We start from the raw sequence: 17,417 nt of genomic DNA on the forward strand, positions 1-17,417 counted from the left end.
TAATCTTACCGTAATATTTTTATGTACAGAATAATGAGACAAATCAATTAGTATAAAAAAAAATTTTTTTTAAGAAAAAGTATGTAATTATTTACAATGTATTTTTTTAAACAATTATTTGTTTTTTTTATACCAATTGATTTGTCTTATTATTCTGTACATAAATGTATTACGGTAAGATTATCGAAAACTAAATATTTTATGAGATATTTTATTTTTTATATCAAAATATGTCAGATTAAGATATAAAATAACTCAAAAAGTACTTAATGAAAATATACTTTATTATAGTGTTTTGAAAAGCTCTCGAGATAAGCTACAAGAATATGTTTTCAAGAAAACGTCGATCACATTGATCTCACCTTGAAAAGGTCACTCAAGGTCAAATCCATATTTTTATCATGTGGCCCCCTCCAAACCCTACAACTTTTGTTTGAAACATTTTTTTCGATAAAGCTTACTTTCCGAGATATTTTACAGTTTCAAGTTAAAAAACTCACCCTGTATATACATAAGCATCAAAGAAAGCTTTAGTTAAAAGTTTAATTAGTTAACACGTATATAGGTTTTACGTAACAGAAAAATCAATTTCATTTATTTCTCAAAAATTCAGACTGTATGTACATTAATCTTTTTATTTATTGGTTACAAAATGGCTTAATTGTAGGTTATAGCAATAATTTATGTTATGTACATAATAATTCTTTAAGAGAACAACGCCATAATTTTTATTATCTGTAATATATACGGATAATTTTTTAAGGAGCATACTTGATACAACTATCATTAGAGTCAACAAATTATATTAGTTATGTTAGAATCAAATCACAATATCTATCTATGTGTGAGCATATTCTTGTCTTTTCAGCTTATTTAATCGTAGAATAAGTTTAGAGACTTTTTTTGAAAATAACGTGACTTTTGAATAAAAATTAATTTCTAACAAACGTATTCTATAAATTTGGAAATAAATATTAACAGATTTTCGATTGATCTCGGGCAAAATGATTTGGACATAACAGTAAAGCCTCTTCATGGAAGAATCAAACCACAAAAAGAATTAAAACTTCAAATCGAAATAATGGGCGTAAACGAAGGCGTCTTTTACAGCGAATTTTGGTAAGATATTCTCAATGGTTGTCATATAATGTTCGTCATTGTAAGAAAGATTTGAACGGATTTTCCTAGGATTAAATCTACTCCAAATATACGCGTTCCCATAAAAGTGCATGTCATCACACCAGGATTAGTAGTTTATCATCCGAATACAACGGGAAATATTACTCTTATCGATTTTCCACCCACGATAGAAAATACCAGCAGATGCCATACTTTTGTCTTACGAAATCTTTCGTCTCGAATTTCCAGTTATGTTGTTCTCGGCGAGGTTGATAATGAAGTGAAATGCATTCGGGTACGAAACACAAATTTTTCTTCAAATAAATTAAAAATTTCAATTAGTTATAAATTATTAAAATCGATGTTTAAGGCTCTTAGATGTAAACTAGTTATCGGATTTTTTAATTAAAATTCCTAACACATCCTCTTCACATCTAGAAATTATAGAGATTATAGAGAATGTTTAAATAGAAATGAGGAATTTCTTCGTGTGATAAACTCGCACGAAATCAAAAAAATATTAATGCAAAAAAATATTAATGTGCATACAATTGAATCTTAATAGCTTATTATTAGTGGTAAAAGAAAGTCCGGCAAGCCAAAAATCCCGATTTCCGAGTCATTTGCACTCGAACAACAAAAATTTAGAAATACAATTATGTAAAAAGAACTGAGGATCTCAGAACTTTTAAGAATATAAATTAAAAAATTTATATATTTAAGACATACAAATCTTGAAAATTCAAAATCAAAAGGCAGATATAAAATTATCTTATACTCCGCTACTTACTTTATGTTTTTAATCGCTTGACTCATACATAAAGATATGCTTATATTACATATTAATATATTTATATTATTTTTTGCAGGACATTGATCGCAAACACAATCCGATTTACAGTGTCTTTGAGATTTGGCCGCTTGAAGGGCGAATGAATCCGTTTCAAGGTATCATCTTCGAAGTCAAGTGAGTGCGGTTATCGCATTGTCACAAATATAAAATCAAATGTTTTTTAAAAGAGAATAACACATGTGTGTCATTTATTATAAAAATAATATTTAATACATATAAATATAGATTTTCGCCAATAACCATGTTATCGCAATGGAGACAAAAATATGAGCAAAAACAGCGAAAAGACTTTGGACGTCGACAAAATCGAAAAAATAAAGATTTTATGGCATTTATTAGAATAGTTAGAGTACATTGTACAGAGAGAGAATTGGAAGATGATATCAGTGCGTTTATTTCCTTTATTTTATATTATTAAAATTTGTATTTTTGGTATATCTTCTAGTTATATAAAGAATGTTCCATATATCTATCTGATATATTTTTTAATTATGATAGTATGTTATATATTTTATATTATAAAAGGTTATATACATGCGCACATTTATACATAATATCTGTATATATATATACATTTATAATATAATAGAAAGAAGAAAAATATGTGTAATTATATATATTAGAATTACACTTTTTAAATAATGTTTCACAGGGATTGAAGTCCCTGTAAAGGACTCTGCCACGGATAATACCTTGTCACAGAGAATTTATATACGTGAGTGACCGTATCTAACAACTTAAAAAGAAATATAGTAATACAGCTCATATTTTTTTTATATATGATAAATTATTTGCATTTAAATATCCCTTTAATTATATAATCATGTAATGTATAATTAATTATTTAATTAATCGTTTTATTTTACATATTTTAACAGAAGAATCGATGATGGAGACTTTTTCTTTGTCAACATCCTGCGCATCAAATGATTCAGAAACCGGCGACATAATACGGCTCTGTCTTTACGGCGAGGCGGAAACGGTACAATTACATCTCGAACCTGATAGCCTGTATTTTGGTAACTTAATAGTCGGCCAACTATCACAACGCGTACTTCGCTTGACAAATCCTTCTACTGTTGCACCGATATATCTGGAATGTGTACCGAATGCAGCTGCATGCTGTTGTCCGAATCGGGTGAAACTTAAGTCAAATACGTCTATTGAAATTCTTATTAAAGTTCGTGGCAAAGAAAGCAGTAATTATTACAACATTTTTCTCGATATTAAATTTTAAATGTAACAAATATTCAAGTTTCGTCGCATATAATGCAATAAAGCTAATTAAATCTTCAGAGAAGTGATACTTCGCAAAAAATTGTTTGCTATCATTAGATTTGCTATTTTAAACATATTTTTATTTTGTTCTATCTTATATAATTTATTTTCATTATTAAAATATGTATAGAAAAATGAGAGAGAAGATTGAATAAAATATTTCTTGTAGTTCAACCTTCGTTCAAGCTGTTCTTCAATGTCATAGCGGATTCTTACGATTTAACTACATCGAGAAAAAGATGCCTCAAAAGGATGAAAGTTGGAAGTTATTCCGTTAAATGTACAGTGAATATTATTTTTAAATCCAAGAATAAACTTCTGAGTAAGCCCTTGTTTAATTATTTGACCGATATGCAATATTTTGAATTATATAATGTTTTAAAAGTCGACTTTTTTTGCTAAAGACGAAAGAAATTTGTCAACATGCACACATACAAAAGCAGATGATGATGAAGAGATCATAAAACACCTTCTTCCTTCGCCCAAGTGGAAGCTACTCTATAAGAATTATCCGAAAATAATTGATCAATTTGTGGAGTGTTTAAAAAGATGTTCGCACAAGAAATCGATTTCCACAATTAAGGCAGCTGTATTGATACCTTTATCGCCTTTACAAATATATAACGTTCACATTTTTCCGCTTACCTTCGCTTTTGGCATGGTAAGTAATCGAACAAGAGCGGCAGTTCCAACAAAATGTTTATTAAATCATCTTAATCACGGACACTGAGTAATTGATAGGTAGCACCGAATAGCTTCAACTATCGGCGCTTGGTTGTAAAAAATACGAACAATATTCCAGTGATGATACGATTAATGAGTGTTTCAACCAAGTGCATCCGTTTTCCGGAAGGTAATTTAATGATTTTGCAACCAGACTCGATGACGACAAGTCTCGTCGAGTACCTTGCAGATGGATACCTTGGCAAGTTTAACGGATACATTAATTACGTGATTAACGATAATCACTCCTTTGAGCTTAGTATTACTGCCGATGTTGTTCGCAAACAGCTATACATCGACAAAAAAGAGATTGAACTTGGAAAGGAATGGTCAAAAGAAGAAATTTACCGACCAATGGCCTCTGTTATTCGAATTACAAACAAATTAGGCGCAAATATATATTTTAGGTAAAAACGTACTCTTTTTTTTTCTATGTGTGATAAATATATCTCATTTTACTAAGAGAATAATTAGTCTAAATTAATTAAAGAATTCACGTATGTAAAAGTAACGTTCTTATATGTTACTTCCGATTTGAATTCTGGATATATTGTTAAATATGAAATTTAAAATGAAACGTAAATTACAAAATTGATTACAGATGGGAAGTACCGGCGGCTTCTGGTTTCTACATAGAACCGAGATCGGGCTCTGTACGCGGGAACACTACTTTACACGTTTATGCGCATTATGAGTGCGATAATGCTAAAACTAATCACGCTCAAGCGATAATGAAATGCGAAAGCGGAACTTATGTGTCTTTGAGGCTCAATATACGACGGTTTGTACCGAGGGTTGAATTCGTAAACGATAGTACGAATCTTGGTGAGGTACCTCTCAATTTGCCGACCAAAGTGATCGCCGTTCTCCAAAATTTCGAGTTTAATGAGATGGCGTATGAAGTAGATAGCGTATCGTTGATACGTGGCTGCGATGTTAATCCATTACGAGGAAAAATATCGCCGCGCGGTATTGTAATTCTTGAAGTATGTTCTTTACTATATTAGTGAATTTAAACACACACACATATAGGACATCTCCGAATTAGATCGACTAACTTCAGGTGGTTATATAAAGGATACTAAAGCCTATCGCACAATGCAAAGATACAGGCAATAGGAACAGGGAATAACACAGACAACAGAAATAACCGCATTTTAACTTACCAAAAACTGTGTATCAACCTTAGAACATATATAAATGGAAGGGAAATAGCAGGCTGAAGTGTCCGAAAAGGAAGTGAGAAAGAAAATCATAGTTGCCTTTCTCTTGTGAGTAACTACTCGAAAGTGCGCATGCCGCCATTTGCTGACACATACAAGTATTGTGTCTGTAGGTATACATATTTTTGTGTACACACACATATGACTAATGTAACCTAAAGTCCTATATAATCAGAGAAGCGACATCGTTACCCCCTCCATGCTTCCCATGATCACCTGTTGGTCCCGCAGCTGCCCATTTGTAATCTAAAATGTCTTAAAAATGTCTCAGAGATATTTAAAATTTTTTTTTTTTAGAAAATAACATTACTTGGCGTCGGGACGCTACCGCGTCGCTTGACAAATATACTTTTTTCTCACTTACGGTATCAAACATGTTTTTCTTTCGAGAACAATAGGCATTCCCCTTCCATTTATATATGTTCTAAGATATCAACGCACAATGGAATATGGAATAGGCAATAGGAACAGAATTTCCGACGCGTTGGATTTTTGTTCTCTATTGCCTGTTCCTGACCAATCACAGTGATTCAGTTTATTTGCTAGGACGCGTTTATTTGCTAGGGCGCGTATTTTCATAAGTTTCCATTCCGTATTTCTATTTCCTGTTCCTCTATTCTATTGCCTGTACCTTTGCATTGTGCAATAGGCTTAAAACAAGCCAATTTTGCCAATAAACTCGTGTCCGCAAATGAGCCGTTTTGGCACTAGAGAATCAAAAACTAACAAGGGAACTTCGCGAATTCGAAAATTCTTTGATTTTGATGAAACTTTACATACATGTAGGGAAGGGGGGAGTAAATAGATAAATTTAGAAATTTTCAGTTGCGACCCAAAAACGATTCTAAAAGGTGAAATCACCTCTCATCTGTAGAGCGACTTTTTGCTTCTCTCGATATATCTCGAAGATTATTCGAGATATCAAAAAATGTTTTATACAAAAGTTTCATGGTAAAAACAACTTTATTTAACCACATTAATAAAATTTTCAAAAAATAATTTTTTTTGAAGATTTTTGCCCTTGTTAGTCTTTGATCCTCTAGTACCAAAACGGCTCATTTGCGGACACAGGTTTATTGATAAAATTGGTTTGTTTTGGTGTCCTTTATAACCACCGGAAGTTTGTCGGTCTAATTTTGGGAAATCTTATATATGTGTACGTATGTATGTATGTATATACAGGATGGTCTCTAAGTCTGTCCACTTAAAATATCTCTGTTATTTTAAACAATATAAAAAAATTGAAGCTAGAGAGTTTTATGGTAACGGACAAGTGAACAAAGTTAGCCACTCTGTACATATGTACATGTCGTAACATATTGACAAATAAAATTTATAACTGTTAAGGTGCATCTTACGCTCGACGTCTGTTGTCGTTTTTCTTTCGCAATCGCCGTCATGATTCAAGGATGTCTACGATTAGCGTATAAGATAAATGGCGAAGTATCATTCCCACGATTGAAAATTATACCGCAACGAATAGATATAAAACGCGTCAGTATCGATGCTGTTCAGATTCACCAGATAACAGCCACAAATATTGGCACAACAACATTAAAACTGCAAATTTCGCTAGAAGAATATCCTGAATTTCGCGTATTTCTAACGGCAAACAACAAAAACTCAGAGATAGGTAAATAATTTCCATAATATATTTTAAAGTAATAGAATATACAGGGTGTTCCCGGGTTAAATGGCCAAACTTGAAATATAAATTTAGGACTTTAAAACAAGAAAAAATCTCTTTCTTTTTTTATTTTTATAATTTATAACTACTTTGATATTTTTAACAGCATATATTTTTTTACAACATAATAATTTTAATTAAAAAATTTTAAATAATGAATTAAATATTGTTTTGTTACAATTTTTCAAGTATTTTATAAATAAAAAGGTACGGAAGGGATAACCATTGTTCCGGGCGCAAGCCAAAGTCTCTATTTACACTTTCAACCAGTCGATCTGGCTAGCTACGCTTTCTATTTGCCGATAATAATAAATCAGCTGCTTGGTCCAGTATCGACGTTGAATTCGAAGAGCATCAGACCATCGGAGTTTCTAAAATCGCGCAAAAGTCATTATGCACATTTATCGGGTTTTACCATGACGTTGTTGCCCGATAAGCTCTCTCTGCCCACGATATTTATCGATTGTACCGTTGCTAGTGGTGCCGTTTTCTATAACAAGCTTATATTTCATTTCAACTCCGCAACTAACGAAGTAAGAGTATATACATATTGATAAAATACGAAAAAAATCAAATAGAAAGATGCGACAACATTTTTTCAGAAAAAAGCATTTTTTCAAAAGAAATTTTTATCTCAAATAAATGTTTTATTTTTTTTTTCAAGTAATTGTCATATTAAGAAGACCCTTAGTTTCCAACTTTAAAAAAAAATAGGCAAATTAGACTATGTTTATAAAATTTCGGCTGTAGATAATTAAAAATATTCTAATTGACTTATCATGTAACACAAATTCAAAATTTAAAACAATTATTTGATTTATTCTACAAAAATATATTGTTAATAATAGCAAAATTTTTAGATTAAATTATAATAAAATTTTACTTATTAAGAATCTTTTGAAGATAAGATCAATCTTTCATATAAATATATACAGAGTGGCCCACCGAAAACGAAACAGTCATGTTTTTTGGCATTTAACGTATCGTCAATGAATACCGTCAAATTACTCCACAAATGCTCCAGAATGTGCGACAACGTTTTGAGCAGAATCTGTATTATTGTATGCAAGCTGGTGGAGGACATTTCCAACATTTACTACGCTAACACCTAAGTGCTAATTAATTAAATGCTATCTTTAGAGTGCATTTACTCAGGAAATAATGATCGGAATTTAAAAATTAAAATACTATTATAAAGCTAATTTATCAGACTTTCAAATGGTATGCCTTTAGATACCCCTTGCCATTTAAAATTTTTAAGATGAAATTAACCCCTCTTTTGGAGTTGACGTTAGGTAAACGAAAATAGCCAATTAATATATCTCTCTTGAAAACAAAGTTGACCTGTCCGAGCGTTTTTCGAACAAATAAGGTTAAATGCCAAAAAAACATGTCTGTTTCATTTTCGGTGGGCCACTCTGTATATGTTTTCTCAGCATCTTTCTTATAAAATTTTCTTCTAAATATTAAATTGAAATCTGATTTACTTAAATATTTTGAAAAGAGTGAGAAAAAAAAAATATAAATCTATGTAAAATATTTATATAGAAGTAGATGGAGTATTTTTATTCTGCAACTTTTACACTACATAGCATCTGAAAATGCTATGTTTTATTACATGTACAAATAATTGTATGTTTATTTTTCACCATTAGATATCCGAGGAATTTTCTATAGAGAATCGGATAACGCCGAGGGACATAATGGTGTCAATAAATATCGAGAAATTTAGCGAAGCGGATTGCCCGTTTACCATTGAGTGGTCTCGCGGTGCGGAAATCAAACGAACATTTGATTCAATCGATTGTATCTTATGTTCTGGCGGTAGCGTCTTCTTTGTTCTCGAGTTCAAATCGAAGAAGCGGGGCAGCTTTAGTATCGAGGCGCCGATATATGTTCGCGGTGAGCTCGACAACGGCGTGTTCAATAAATTACGTCTCGACGGAGAATTTCCCGCCAGTTCGATCGACGTCGAGCCGACGGAGATATATTTCACGCCTGTTCCTCTTGGTACAGCGATAGAGGAAAAGTTCAGAATCCGAGCAAGGCACTTTGATAACGCAACGTTTATACGGTCGAACTTCTCGATGATGCCGCAATGCAGCAGTGATTATAAAAATGAGTTGTTACGCATCGAATTCCCAAATGGCAATATCATCTCCTCCCAACAGTGAGTTGTGTTTAGAGATTAAAAGGATATTAAAAAAACAGAAACTTTGGGTAAAAAACTCGGTAAAAAATTATTTTTTACTCCCCCAAAAATGGCTTTTTTTACCCCATTAATTACTCAGAATATCCATTTTCAAAAATTTATAGCAAAAATCTAATTTTGATGCTTATTTATTAACATTTGATGTACGGTTTTCAAAAATGAGCATCAAATTTACTAAAATTAAGTATCAGATTCTATGTCCTGTGTTATTCTCACTTTTAATCCACAAAATAACAAAAATAACAACAGTTTAACTATGCTTGAGAGAGTTTTCTTCTAACTTTTATGAAACTTTAAAAATAAAGAACATGACAAAATTTGAATTATAAAAATCAGAATTAACCTGTTTTGAAATATTCTAACTCAACTGATTAAACAAACACGAAGTAGTAATCAGTTCAGCCACATCTATTGAAATTGGTTACTGACCCAGTAAACAAAATTAATTTAATTCCCATATCATCTTTTGTTTCAAGAAAACTGGCACTATCTTTCAAAATTACCAAAAAACAGTTTTTTATTCAAAAATACTAGTTTTTTACTTAGTTTCTTCCCCCATTTAAAAAAAAACTCGGTTTTTTAAATCTCTAGTTGTGTTATGTTAATTACACACACATGTGTATACGAGGGGGGACCCAAAAGAAACCGGAATTATTTTCTGGAAGGCGGGCCACTTGTAGTATAGGTTTCTCCCACTAGGTGAATGTTCTAGTGACCCATCTGCATCAATATACCAGCTGACGTTGTTATGGGAGTCTACGTTCGGCTTCAGCGAATTTTTTTTGAAGACTCTTTCAACGCGTTTGCCTATTTCGTGATGGCTGATTTACACGAACAACGTGCGACAGTGAAATTTTGTTTCCTGTTGGGGAAAAACAATTGTTATGCTACAAACAGCTTACAAGGAAGCTGTTCTGAATAAAAGACAAGTTTACGAATGGTTTTCCCGTTTTAAACGAGGCGAAATATCGATTGACGATCAACCTCGTTCCGGGCACCCTTCGACTCGTTTCATGCCCAAATCTTCCGATAAAATTTGCTGACAGAAACTCCACGACACTCTAGTTAACTCCACAAGTTCATCAATGGTCCGACAGCGGTCTTCCAAGATGGCTTGACGAATTCTTACCACGTTTTCTGCAGTTCGGTTGGTCGAAGAACGCTCGGAACGAGGCGATGATCGTCAATTGACATTTCGCCTCGTTTAAAACGGGAAAACCGTTTGTAAACTTGTGTTTTATTCAGAGCAGCTTTCTTGTAAGCTGTTTGTAGCATAACAATTGTTTTTCCCCAACAGGAAACAAACTTTCACTGCCGCACGTTGTTCGTGTAAATCAGCCATCACAAAATAGGCAAACGCATTAAAAGAGTCTTCAAAAAAAATTCACTGAAGCCGAACGCAGCCTCCCATAACAACATCAGCTGGTATATTGATGCAGATGGGTCACTAGAACAATCACCTAAGGTGGAAATCTGTACTATAAGAGCCCCGCTTTCCAGAAAAAAATTCCGGTTTCTTTTGGGGCCCCCCCCCCCCGTATGTGTGTAATTAATATAAGCATTAATTTTCTACAAAATAATATATTTACAACAGGTATATATGTGTTGTAAATCTATCATTTTGCAAAAAATTAATGTTTTCTTAATCAACCAAATATTTTATTTGGAAATATATCTAAAAAAATGTTTTTTGTTGCACAAAAAGGTATGTAGAACTTGAAGCAAGAATAATATTCAAAAGTGATCAACCGATATCGTTTCGTTCAACGATTGAATTTTCGGACGATCTTGCACTTGCTGTGTGCTTTTTAACGGTATATGCAACAGCGGACAACAGTTTGTTAACGACATATATATATTCAATGAAATCATGCATCGTTGATGAGATAGATACGACAGTCAGGTATCTGGAGGAGCACATTTCGTATCCATTGGATAACACAACAGATGAGAACGATTATACCGATGAAGAAATATTTCGTACACGTAGACGCGTGCGTTCTTATTTTCTAACTTTTTTTGTTTATTACATAATGAATATTTCACAGTAAAATCGAGAAGTAAAATCGATACAGTTTCGGTGAATTCAGATTTGTGTTTATAAAATAATCTCTACTTAGATTATAGAATAAACAGAATCCCGACAATTGATGTAGGGGAAAGTAGGGTAAAACCGGGTAGACGGGTCAAACCGGGTACCTCTGTTTCTTCGTGATAAGTGCTATTATCTTTGGCTAACTCGTGTTATTAGTTGTAGATTGATGCCATCATTGTTTTGAGATGAACCGCCCACGTGCACACGATATTTCTTTTTTGAGAGAAGTTCAAAATTTTCGGGGCAAAAAAGATCGATATCGGGACAACAATCGAGTCGTTATGGACTTTTTCTTCACAGAGCATCTGCTTCAGTAAATGTAGCATTGCATTCTGTATATGTATATTAGAAAGTATATCGCATTAGTTTTGAACATCACTTTGTACGCCGGAATATACAGTCGCCCTGTTTGTTATTTTCTTCATGTTGGGGCAAAACGAGGTACCTACACACCTCATGTAATGAAAAAAGGAAGAACTGTTATCCTGACTTTGTCTTTCTACAAAAAGCAGTTGGAAACAAAAACTACCATTCAGAAAAAGAAACCACTAAAAAAAAGCTTTTTGAGACCTCTAAAATTAAAAAATTAAATAAGAAAGTTAGCAGCAATATAGAACAAGAGGATACCTTTATTTGTGATTTTTGGCAATAGAATATATCTTTGTATTGTATTTTGATTAAAATAAATTTAGATTTTGTAATTGCAAGATGTTTTACATGTTTTCAAATGAGTACCTGGTTTTACCGGTAGGACAAAACTGGGTATTTTGACTTCTTCAAAAAATCTTGTTATCCTTGGTAATCAAATACTTTTTTATCAGGGACTAGCCTCATTTTCTCATAGTTTAAGGTCCACTAAAGACTACTAACGGTCAGCAAAATTTTTTTACTCTCTGATTTTTTGTAGAAAAACAAATTCAAAAAAGTACCCGGTTTTACCCTACTTTCCCCTATATATAAGGTTCTTTTTTTTCATACTTGTAACAGTAGACATTGGATTCTTCAAAAATCATATCGGTTTTATTTCTAGCTCTTTAGAATTGAAAATGGCTTTATACGGTTTGTATTTTCTTATAAGTAAAAACACGCTTGCTCTATGTTATATTTAAATTCAAAGTGAATTATTTAGGCCAAGACCCAATGTTACTTTTCATTTTAATAATCGAAGCAAAGATTTCATTAAAACAATAATAAATACAAAATTATATGGAAATGAAAAGATAAACATTAATGATAGAATAAATAGGGAGACTCCGTTTGCCTACATTTCCGATTGCCAAATAGCCATCGACAAATCGAGAATGTAGACAAACAGGACTCCCCCAAATAAATAACAAGAATATGCAGATAAGTGGAAAATGGGTAGCGGCTGATGATGAAGAATATGATGATGAAGAAGTATCGATTCGTAAAAGACATTCCGCGTTTCCTATTGATTTCGATACGAGTAAGCGCAAGTTCTCCGAAAGATTGTTGCATCCTTATTATCCCACCAACAATCAAAATAGGTAAATTTCGTAAAATAAGTAATAGAATGATCATTTTCACATATATATATTGTGAAAAATTAAAACAAACTGAATTATAATCAGGATAAGTTATTTATCTGAAAGCTTATAAATAAGATTTTTAAATTTTGTTTTTCTCATACTTATTTACCAGCAATTGCGAGAAATATATGCAGGAAATAATAACAATTATGGAAGAATGGATGTATTCGGGCCCATTAAAATTTCATTTTTATCCAAATATTCCTCATGGAATTACGGCAACTTTTTCAAACTTCTGCTTAAAAAGAAAATCAGGCATGAGAAATTTTAAACAGAAAAGTAGCGCGATTATACCGTCATTTATCAACGTACTCGAATCACTCGCAGAATCAGATATTCACAATTATCTGGGAGAATTGTAATGTAGTAATACATAAATTTATTCGATGTATGTGTGTTTTCTCAGATATATTATACTGTACTTTCTTATCCAAGGTTGAAACAACCATTACCCGAAAACGACATCGAGAGAATAAATCATGTCCTCCAATTATATGATAAAATGCTCGATTTTCTTCTATCTCGGGGAGCGTATTTAATTCATGTTTCAGCGCAATATCTCCTAAATTACAACGATTATTTAATTAGCATTGACATCATACAGAATAATGTGAGTTTTAAACTATACATTACGAGTTCTAAAAGTTATACAATTTAATCCACTAAAAAAATACATATACAGATTTTAGTTACATAAAAATGTTTTTATATAAAAATCTGTGCAGTTAACTATAATACATTACAGTCACATAGAAGGAAATTTTCCGATACGAATCGTACTGGGATGCAATGCGAACGATTATCCCGACAATTATTTGAAACACGAAACAAACAATATTGGTTGGACGTGATTTTGCAAACATATAAGTGTTTTGTACTCCGTGGAATACACGAACCTAAATTCCGCACGTTATCGTCCTTCGCAGCACGTTCCTCAAGAAGGTCCACAATAATTCGGGAATCAATAGTATCGTCTATATCCAGGTTCATTATTTTACGTCATGTCTGTATGTGTAATTTACAATTATTTTTAATCGTGTTTATATTTTACAGCTTGCCAAAACAGTACGAACTTCATGAGAGAGCCATATGGAATATCGTAAATTTGCCGAGTGGCAAACTCACTTCAGATAACCGTTGTTCGGCAGAAAGGTTTTTACTGTCTTGGCTGCAGTATCATTACGAGCAACAGCGTGTGCGAGATTGGATGACCGATCGCCGTGTAATTTTAAATCCGCGAGAGAAGCAGGATGTAGCCGAGCACCGTATGATCCAAAATTTTCATCATGATTTGTCGGACAGCTTAGTGCTAATCGCGGTTACCGTAGCCTACTGTCCTTTTCTGATCGACGAATATTTTGGCAATTTATATATTTGTACGCGGAACAAAAAAGAGGTAATCTAACATTAAGCAATAATGAAAGCTTTGAGCTTGATGATAGCAACACTATATTATCAGATTAAACAATTTTTTAAATATTATAATTTATAATTTTTTCTGTACATTTCATTTAATTTTATTATTTCGTAAAAAATCACAAAAATTGAGCAAAACCATGGGTTTAGTACACTTTCAAGATAAAAACTCTGTATATGATTATAAATCCATAAATGCTTCTGTTTTGAATTATAGTTTCTAAATTATTAATGTTTCTTTCAAACCTTCCAATAAGATATTACTCAGATTATCTAAGAAAGCAATATTTATCATCATCTCTATGGTTTTAAAAATTTATTTTTATTGTAGGTATATTATTAAAAAAATGTGTGCTTTATACCCAGCAAACACAGATACATAACTGTAACATTACCATAATAAAACGGAATGTAACAAGTAATATAACGTATTTGTTACACGATACTTAAAGCATAAAAACCGTATTATATTTCTTTAAATAGGCATTAATAATATATTATAAAATATCAAACGTTTCGGTCCACTTCGGATGCTTCTCAATGATAACAAGATAACAAAAAAACGTAAATACATAGAAAATCATCGTGAGGCGAAACAATCGGTAGTACATATAATAAGATAAGAACGCAACGCAACAAAATTATAAATCATATGACAATGCGCTTACAATAATGCCAGAATCGCCAACATTTTGATGACGTCCTCCTTTTATTTGGTAATGACTCATCAAATCGTTTGGAAGAGTCGAGCTGGTGTGTGATAAGTTTGATTATTGCGAGGATTTTAATTATATGTTATCATTTGCAGCCCATCTGGCATTATTGTAAGCGCATTGTGATAGGATTTATAATTTTGTTACGTTGCATTCTTATCTTATTATTTCTATCGCCGATTGCTTCGCCTCACGATTTTCTATGTATTTGCGCTTTTTTTATTTTTTATCTTATCATCATTGAGAAGGAGGCCAAAACGCGCGTTTGATATTTTATAATATATTATTAATGCCTATTTAAAGAAATATAACGGTTTTTACACTTTAAATACCGCGTTCAAACTCTAATTGACCTTCCTTTTTTCATTATCATTAATGATACTTATCATTTGAGCTTCATTGAACATTTTAAATTTATTGTTTTATTTTTATAAATTTAAATTAAATATTCAAAATATTCATCTTGGTAATTATACAGAAAGAGGACAATCTCATGTATGACCTTGACCTTGATATACATACGTTGTCAAGGTCATCGCCCTGAGTGACCCTGATCTTGAAAAGAGTGGCGGTCACGATCCATTCAAAAATTATGAAGCATTATTAATATAAGCATAAGCAGAAGCAGATTTCTGATTTAAAATTAAAATTTATGCTTCTGCTTATGCTTATATTAATGTTTCATAACTTTTGAATGGATCGTGATCGCCACTTTTTTCAAAATCGGGGTCACTCAGGATGATGACAACATATATCAAGGTGAAGGTTATACATGAGGTTGCCCTCTTTTTGTATAATTATCTTCATCTTTACTCCTCATGCCAAGTCTCATCGTCTCACAAGGGAGGTCCATCTGAGTGTAAATTTGTTTAGCAATTTCATTAGTCTTAACTAATAAAGCACCTTTCAAAATATAACATGCTAAGTCCACAGGTCAACGTAACGTCTAATAATCGGGAAATAGGCCCTGGATCATTCGATTGAGCTTCACACAATGTCCTCTCCTAGGGCACTGTCCATTTTCTAATCCAATGCAGTGCATCGAGCGTTAAATAGCGTTTGGCATACGTATTCGATGCACTGCATTGAGAGGAGAGGACATTGTATCCTCAGTCGAATGATCCCGGGCCTATTTCCCGATTATTAGACGTTACATTGACCTGTGGACTTAATATGTTATATTTTGAAAGCGGCTTTGTTAGCTAAGACCAATGAAATTTCTAAGCAAATTTACACTCAGGTGGTCCTTCCTTGTCAGCGATTTCCAAGCCGTCCCAAAATTCCAGCATGTTTATTATTTAATTTCAATTAGCTAAAGTTTATTATGATGTTAATTTTATTTAAAAAATATAAAATCATATTATATTTAAAAAAATTGGATATGATATAATAAATATATATTAAATATGAAATATTTGAGACAAATATCAAAACAGCATGTATGAATCTGTAATCATATATAGAATTTTTATCCTAAAGATGTGCGAAACACATACCCATGGTTTTGCCCATTGCAATTATAGTGTAATTGATGAACAATCTTCAATCTTTAATCAATCTTTAATTACAATATATAATATTATGTATGTATATATTCTGTATGTTATGTAATTTTTCCATAAAATTTCATATGTACAGGCGTTGCACAATGCTATTTGTTTGATCACTGCTTGGAGAAAGATACGTCTTGGGTTTATAATTACCCCGATGCAGCTAGTTAATCCGAATCAAGTGCAAATGTTAATGCTAGTCGTTTATCTTTTCCAAATATTGCCAACATATGTGCCTTGCGCCAAGGTTTAGACATACAATTCATAATTTAATATATATATTACTTTGTACCAAATATATAAAATGTGTATAGTCTCATATAAAACATGTAACTTAAAGCATCGCGACTGTTATACTTATGTTATTATCATTGCAGATTAAATTTAGCTGTCCACTATCTCACACCGTAACGAAGCGATTAAGCGTTTCGAATCCGACCAACAATACTGTAAATTATTTACTTTCGTTCGTAAACAATACCAATCGTTTTTTCATTATTTTGAAGCCTGCGTCGATTTTACGTTTAAACGCGCACGGCAGTGGTCAAATACAAATACAATTTCACGCCAGAAAAATAAGGAAAACTAGAGGTAAATACAAATTTTTTTAGATGATCTTTTTTGTATCCAATTCTCTTGCGGATTATAGAATACGTTTCTAACTTGATCGCCTAAAATATCTTTGTTGCCTTTGACATTTAGTTAACTTGGACGAAATATCCTATAGATTATCTAAAATCGATTTAGAGAAAGTTTAAATTCTCACATATAGTGTCGCATATTAATTTATCGATAGTGTACTTGCTACTTTGTGGATATGCTGTTGGATCACATTTTGGAAGAAATCAAACTATCGTTTTGGAAGGTCATATCGATAATTTAGAAATTTCTAACGAATACACTATACAAAGCAAACTATATGAGATTGTCGACACAAGTTTGAGAATCCGTGTACCCTATCGAAATGCAGCAGAGTACGATATTTGGATGACGGAAGA

The 17,417-nt window shown here is 32.2% G+C and overlaps 2 protein-coding genes across 3 annotated transcripts in view; one reads left to right on the plus strand and one right to left on the minus strand.

Moving 5' to 3' along the window:
* Positions 1-17,417, minus strand: part of LOC115240055 (NK-tumor recognition protein) — a 49,808-nt gene that overhangs the window by 10,889 nt on the left and 21,502 nt on the right. The gene's annotated exons all lie outside the window — the stretch shown is intronic.
* LOC115240058 overlaps positions 13,499-17,417 on the plus strand; it is a 9,494-nt gene continuing 5,575 nt past the window's right edge. The window contains exons 1-4 of the mRNA XM_029815024.1: positions 13,499-14,136; positions 16,508-16,666; positions 16,797-17,010; positions 17,216-17,411. Coding sequence (XP_029670884.1) covers positions 13,525-14,136; positions 16,508-16,666; positions 16,797-17,010; positions 17,216-17,411 — 1,181 coding nt within the window. The 5' untranslated portion in view covers positions 13,499-13,524. The remainder of the gene's footprint in view (positions 14,137-16,507; positions 16,667-16,796; positions 17,011-17,215; positions 17,412-17,417) is intronic.

The sequence above is a fragment of the Formica exsecta genome, unplaced genomic scaffold (assembly GCF_003651465.1).
Source record: "Formica exsecta isolate Colony F162 unplaced genomic scaffold, ASM365146v1 scaffold400, whole genome shotgun sequence".
Taxonomy (NCBI): domain Eukaryota; kingdom Metazoa; phylum Arthropoda; class Insecta; order Hymenoptera; family Formicidae; genus Formica; species Formica exsecta.